The following is a 6,478-nucleotide window of genomic DNA, read 5'->3' as shown; positions in this document are numbered from 1 at the left end:
TAGCTATAATCATAGTGTAGCCGAGCCAACTGCTTTTAAATCAGTACGTAGTGCAAGGATTGTTAACAGATATTGTTTCTGCCACGCCAAAGATAAAGAATTACTTTGCAGCAGCAAAAAGGCAAGTGTTCAGTAATGGTACAACACTGACAGCGTATGCTGCAGCGCAATGTGTGGAGACTATAAGCCCGACTGATTGCAGAAATTGCTTGACAAGGGTATTTACAGACTTGCAAACATGTCTGCAACCACGGGGAAGTTGTGTGGAACCAGCTTGTTTTCTCAGATACTCTAACAGTTCTTTTTTTGCTGATAGCAGCATAACTGATATCACAACATACACAGGAGGAGGTAATTATTGTTATCCACATTTAATTCATATTATTATATATGGAATATCAAGTGATTAGTGAATTTATATATTCTAGGTAGTTCAAGTGCAAAAACATTTGTACTAAAGACTGAATACCTTCTAAGCCGATTAAATGTTAGTATCTTAATACATAATAAATTTTAAATCAATGAAAGGACTCAAACAAGAAAATTATTAACAACAGTTCAGGGACCTTTAAAATAAAATTCATATACACGTGTCAACAATTCTGCCACGTCATCGAGATTCTAACATCTGTTAGAATCTCAGTTGACGGAAGGACTCAAATAAGAAAACTGAAAACGTAAGTGACCCGGATATTGGAATCATTATTTCACGGACCCAGACAATAAAACACCAATAGCTCAGGTACCTTTAAATTAATTTTCCCTATTATATATGGAAGATCAAGTGATTAGTGAATTCATATATATATTCCAGGTAGTTCAAGTAGTGCAAAAAAAATTGTCCTTGGAATTGTTGGTGGTTTATGCTTTCTTCTCCTTGTAATTGCTTCGCTTCTGAGGTATCGTTTAGTCAAGAAGGCGAAGGCAGCCGAAAGAGGTGATTAAGCATGATTAAGTTAACATTAACCTTTTTAGTCAAAAAAGAAGAAGTTAACATTAACCTTTGAGAGAGGTGATCGATTAAATTATTTCGGGGAAAATTAATTCTAACAATATCATTGAACTATTGACACTTTTTTTTTCTAGGTCCCTGGATTATAAATAAAAATGGATAAGTAATTAAACTTTTGAATTTTTCCTATCATAGTCCTTCCGTTAATTTTCCGTAAACTGCCGTTAGATTTTGCTAATGTGGCAAGTTATAAAATTAATCAGAAATATGTCTTTTCTGTGTAAGCAGCTCACGTGGATGACACATGTGAAATAGTAAATTAGGGTTTTCAGTAAACTAGGGTTCTTGGTATAAGATTGGGTCTTTTATAGTTGCGGTGTCGGATTCTATAATTGGCTTGGAAGTTGTTGTTGTTAAATGGCTCGGAGGAAATGATTGGAGGTTTTAATTACGCCACGAGGCTGTCGGAGCGCCCCCGGGCGATGCTCGCCGACGGTGACTTGCGGCGGCAAATAGAGAGGATTAAGAGTGGCTAGAGCTATTTTGAGTGTTGTGGGTGTTTTATGGCAGAGAGGGTCAAGAGAGAGAAAGAAAACGAATGGTATAGAGAAAGGGAAGGAGGGAGACTAGCAAAGAAGGGGGGCGACGATGAAGAGCCATCGGAATTTTTCCTCCGATCCATGTGGGCTGCTTACACGGAAAAATATATTTTCGATTTATTTTATAACTCGCCACATCAGCAAAATATAACGTCCGTTTACAAAAATTTAACGGAAGGACTATGATAGGAAAAATTCAAAAGTTCAATTACTTATCCATTTTAATTTATAGTTCAGGGACCTAGAAAAAAAAGTGCCAATAGTTTAGGGATGTTAGAATTAGTTTTCCCAATTATTTCTACCAACAACTCTCTTAATGGGTTGTTTTCTGTATACTAGGTGATTTATTACAAGTAACCAAGCTGCATGGTACAATTATCTACAGTTTCAAAGATTTAAAATCAGCAACAAAGAGTTTTGCTTACTAGTGAAGCTCTCTTTGAGCAAAGACCACTGAGCATCCCAATCTTGATCACTGAGCATGCTCAATTTAGTAGATGAGAAACTTGATCCAAATGACTACAGCAGAGAATACGTTAAGAAGATCATACATATTGCCTTAGTGTGCACTCCGCTGCCAGCTTCTCGGAGACCAGCAATGTCTGAAGTTGTTGTTTTGCTTACTAGTGAAGCTCTCTTCGAGCAAAGACCACTGAGCATGCCAATCTTGGTCTAGCAAAGCAATGAGTACAGATGTTTTAGCTTGTTAGAAACCATGTGAACTATCTGAGAATTATTTATAAAACAAGAATTATGAAAAGCAATATTCTGAAACTCTTAAATTAATTTTTCTCTTTTCCATCACTTTTAGAATATGTATATTGGGTGCAGAGGACACATACAGCTAATTGGGAGGGTAATGGGTACATAGTCTTAGTTGACTATATTATTTTGTGGGCTGATATTGCATAGTGCAAATTGCAATCATAACTACTTATAAAAAATTGACTTTTTTATTCGATTTGTTGTAGCAGATAACTTTGAAATTTGGAACCCAAAACCAGTTGACTTAAATATGATGAGGGCCATCACAAAGATTTATTAGTAACACAAGCAAATTATCTGGTCCTTTAATAATTAGTTAATTAGAATGCAGGCTTGTTTGAGTTCTCATTTGTATCTAGTTTGGACTTCAAATGATACATTGATCAAGACTCTGAACTCAACTTTTCTTCAAAGCAGAATGAATAGTATTTTCATGCTGGGCCTTAATTTTGTGATTGTATCGATGATCATGACACGAATTACATCAGACTCTCAAGCGGAAGAGCTACTAGAACGGTGCACTAGATTTAAAGTATCCACAGACCTGTCGACTTTCTTGAGCAGCGTTAACAAGACACTTGAAGAGATGAGAAAACAACTGTCTAATGCACACTTTGCGACAGCATATGAAATAGATGTGTTCGGGATGGCTCAGTGCAGGAACTATCTCTCAACCGTAGATTGTTTGGCTTGCTTTGATGCTGGAGTCACTCAAATTAGACGTAAGTGTGATGCTACAATGGATGGAGCGCACTTTATATACCAAGGATGCTTCCTCAGGTCTTTCATCTGTTTTTTTTTTTCTATAAGTTTGATCACAAGTTGAATTCTGATCATCAGCATTCTTCGTTTATTACTGTGTTCTGAATGAAGTTGTATTGAATTGACTTTTCTTTAATCAAAAGTAAAAGTCATATCCAGGAATCTGAAGCCATAATCTCTGATGCGATCCAGGAATCCTGTTTTGCACTTAATATACTTATGGCTTGTTTATTTGAATAGGTACGGAATTTACAACTTCTACAAAGAGATAACATTTGAAAGCCCTGTATTGGTTTGTAGCTACAATCATAGTGTAGCCGAGCCAACTGCTTTCAATTCAACAGCGCAAGAATTATTAACAGAGATTGCTGCTGCCACACCAAAGATTAAAAATTACTTTGCAGCAGCAAAAAGGCAAGCGTTCAGTAGCGGTACAGCACCAACAGTGTATGCTGCTGCCCAATGTCTGGAGACTATAAGCCCGAGTGACTGCAGAAATTGCTTGGCAAGGGTATATACAGACTTGCAAACATGTCTTCCGCAACCAGGGGGAAGTTCTGTAGAACCAGGTTGTTTTCTCAGATATTCTGACAGATCTTTCTTCGCTGATAGCAACATAACCAATATCACACCATACACAGGAGGAGGTAATACATGATCATCTACCCTGAGCTCTTCTCATATATACTTGAGGGTTATTTATATTCACCTACTTTCGACTTTTCCAGGTGTATTTTTTATTTTCCGACTTATGACTGTTACCCCCATTGTTTCTTTGCAACTAGTTTGACCACATCCGCATTTGATTTAAATTGTAATATTTCAGAGAGTTCAAGCTCAAGAAAAACCATCATTGGAATTGTTGGTGGTTTATGCTTTCTTTTCCTTATAATCGCTTCAGTTTTATGGTTTCGTTTCCAGAAGGCGAAGGTAGCTGAAAGAGGTAATAAAGCATGATTAAGTGAACTTTCAAATCTATTTTTCACTCACCATTTTTTTAATGGATTGTTTTCTGTGTACTAGGTGATTTATTACAAGTAACCAAGATGCAGGGTACAATTATCTACAGTTACAAAGATTTAAAATCAGCAACAAAGAGTTTTAGCAATGATTACAAAATAGGAGAAGGAGGTTTTGCAGATGTATACAAGGTAATCTTTGATCTCTCACTTACAGTCGTCGAATATTGATGGAAGCTTATTGATGCTATGTGGTTATTTCACTGTACAGGGAATAATAAACAATGGAGATGTAGTAGCAGTAAAGAAACATGTTCTGACTTCGAAGAAAGCAAAAGAAGATTTTGAGGGTGAAGTTAGTCTCATAAGTAATATTCATCACCGGAATGTCATCCGATTACTGGGATGCAGTCACAAAGGATCAGAGCTACTCCTTGTCTACGAATACATGGAGAATGGAAGCCTTGATAAATTCTTATATGGTAACTTGACCTTAGCATATAACGAGCCACTTCTTGTGAACACCTTAAAGGCAGTGCTCATATCTGTCCCTATTTGGCAGGTGAAAAGCAGGGGACTCTTACCTGGAAACAACGTGTTGAGATTATTCTTGGCATAGCTAGGGGCCTTGCTTATCTTCACGAAGAATTTCATTTGTGTATCATACATAGAGATATCAAATCTAGCAACATTCTACTCGACGAGGGCTTTCAACCAAAAATTGCAGATTTTGGGTTGGCAAGACTCACACGTGAGGATCAAAGTCATCTTAGTACTAGATATGCTGGCACATTGTAAGTTAACCAACAATCTGTCAACACTCTCTAAAATATACACGTCATTCAATTAATATATTCGCGATATCAGGGGTTACACAGCACCAGAATATGCAATTCATGGACACTTGACGGAGAAAGTTGATACCTATAGCTTCGGAATTGTTGTACTTGAAATCATAAGTGGCCTTCACTGCACTGACATGAAGATTGATCCTGTCAACGGTTCACTAATTGAACATGTAAGCAAAGTCTGTTTACGACTTAAAGTGAGACTCAAATCTTTACAGTATTTCGTTATTTGTTGAGTGTGATTTCCATGTCATAATGTGATAGGCCTGGAAGTTGTACGAAGATGACAAGCATCTTGATTTGGTGGATGAGAAACTTGATCCAAATGAGTATAGTAGAGAATATGTTAAAAAGATGATACATCTTGCCTTAATGTGCACTCAGTCGCCAGCTTATCAGAGGCCACCAATGTCTGAAGTTGGTTTGCTTACTATTGAAGTTCTCTTTAACCAAAGTCCATTAAGTATGCCAACATTGGTCTAACATATCAATAAATTGACAAGATTACCATCAACCAAGCTTATTATACTTCATAATTTTGCCTCCTGAAAGTATAGTCAATGCAATTACAAAAATAAGTAAACAAACTATATCCATAAAGTATAGTCAATGCAATTACGAAAATAAGTAAACAAACTAAATCCATTGCGCAAAAAAACTAAATTAAATGTATAGTCTCTGAGCTTGTGACGTGGAATTAAATGTCTCACTTAATTCATCTTTGTCCAGCTATTACTATGGATAGAATAGATTTAGTACTCCCTCCGTCTCAATTTATAGGTCCATTTTGGAAAAAAAATTTGTCCCAAAACATTTGTCCCTCTCTTCTTTCAATACAAATTTATCTACATATTAATTGTGATTTTTTTGAAACTCATCATTATTTCATTTCCCAATGCACTAAATCCCTATATTTATTGTGATTTTTTTGAAACTCAACTATATTCTCACTTATCAATGCACTAATTAATGATACATGAGATAAGATTCTATCTAACCAACTTTTTTCTTAATATGCGTGTTTATTCCAAAATGGACCTATAAATTGAGACGGAGGGAGTAACATTCACCAATCTTAATTTAAGACTCATAAAACAAATCACTTTGAATGCCGGAGGATTTTTTTGACTCTGTGTTTGTCCTTTTTCTTTTTTAAATTGAATAACGAGCATTAGTGTCCGTGCAAGGCACATGCCTCACATAAAAACTCATATTATATTATTATATTATGATTTCCTTCAAGATGAAACTGAATAATAAAGCTCTGATAGAAAAATGAAAACACTTTCAACTTAAATAAAGATATGCTTAAAAGTAATAACTTCAGATAATTGTTTCTTATAGTTGGTTCTAAACAACTAAATAGATATAGCTACTAGTACTTCGGAAGATGAAAATACAGTACATGCTTGCAAATGAGTAGCTCCATTATCCTCCTAGTCAGAAAATTTCTTCCACTATGGAGTTTGGGGGCAAACAAGAGATTGAGGCTTCCTTTCCTCATCGAAGTTGTATAGATCATCTATATAGTCCAATTTGTATATATCCGGCGGTCGTGTTCTTGAAAATTTATCAACTGCCTACGTGAATGAT

The 6,478-nt window shown here is 35.9% G+C and overlaps 1 protein-coding gene across 1 annotated transcript; it reads left to right on the top strand.

The window, feature by feature from the left end:
- Positions 1-2,605: 2,605 nt before the first annotated feature.
- On the top strand, positions 2,606-5,428 carry LOC108198685 (cysteine-rich receptor-like protein kinase 2). The gene is made up of 8 exons (XM_017366463.2): positions 2,606-3,096; positions 3,319-3,725; positions 3,905-4,021; positions 4,102-4,229; positions 4,309-4,519; positions 4,600-4,831; positions 4,905-5,055; positions 5,150-5,428. Exons 1-8 carry the CDS (start codon positions 2,642-2,644, stop codon positions 5,366-5,368), a joined length of 1,920 nt encoding a protein of 639 aa, XP_017221952.2. The 5' UTR covers positions 2,606-2,641; the 3' UTR covers positions 5,369-5,428.
- Positions 5,429-6,478: the final 1,050 nt, after the last annotated feature.

This window comes from Daucus carota, chromosome 8 (genome assembly GCF_001625215.2).
Source record: "Daucus carota subsp. sativus chromosome 8, DH1 v3.0, whole genome shotgun sequence".
NCBI lineage: Eukaryota > Viridiplantae > Streptophyta > Magnoliopsida > Apiales > Apiaceae > Daucus > Daucus carota.
Note: the sequence above shows the minus strand (reverse complement) of the source record. Positions and strands in the feature narration are given on the sequence as shown.

Bases quoted from the DNA above. Each gene is read 5' to 3' on its own strand.
- LOC108198685 (XM_017366463.2), top strand. From the start codon at position 2,642: ATGCAGGCTTGTTTGAGTTCTCATTTGTATCTAGTTTGGACTTCAAAT. The intron at 3,726-3,904 runs GTAATACATGAT...GTAATATTTCAG, and splicing joins CACACCATACACAGGAGGAG to AGAGTTCAAGCTCAAGAAAA. The intron at 4,520-4,599 runs GTAACTTGACCT...CCTATTTGGCAG, and splicing joins CCTTGATAAATTCTTATATG to GTGAAAAGCAGGGGACTCTT.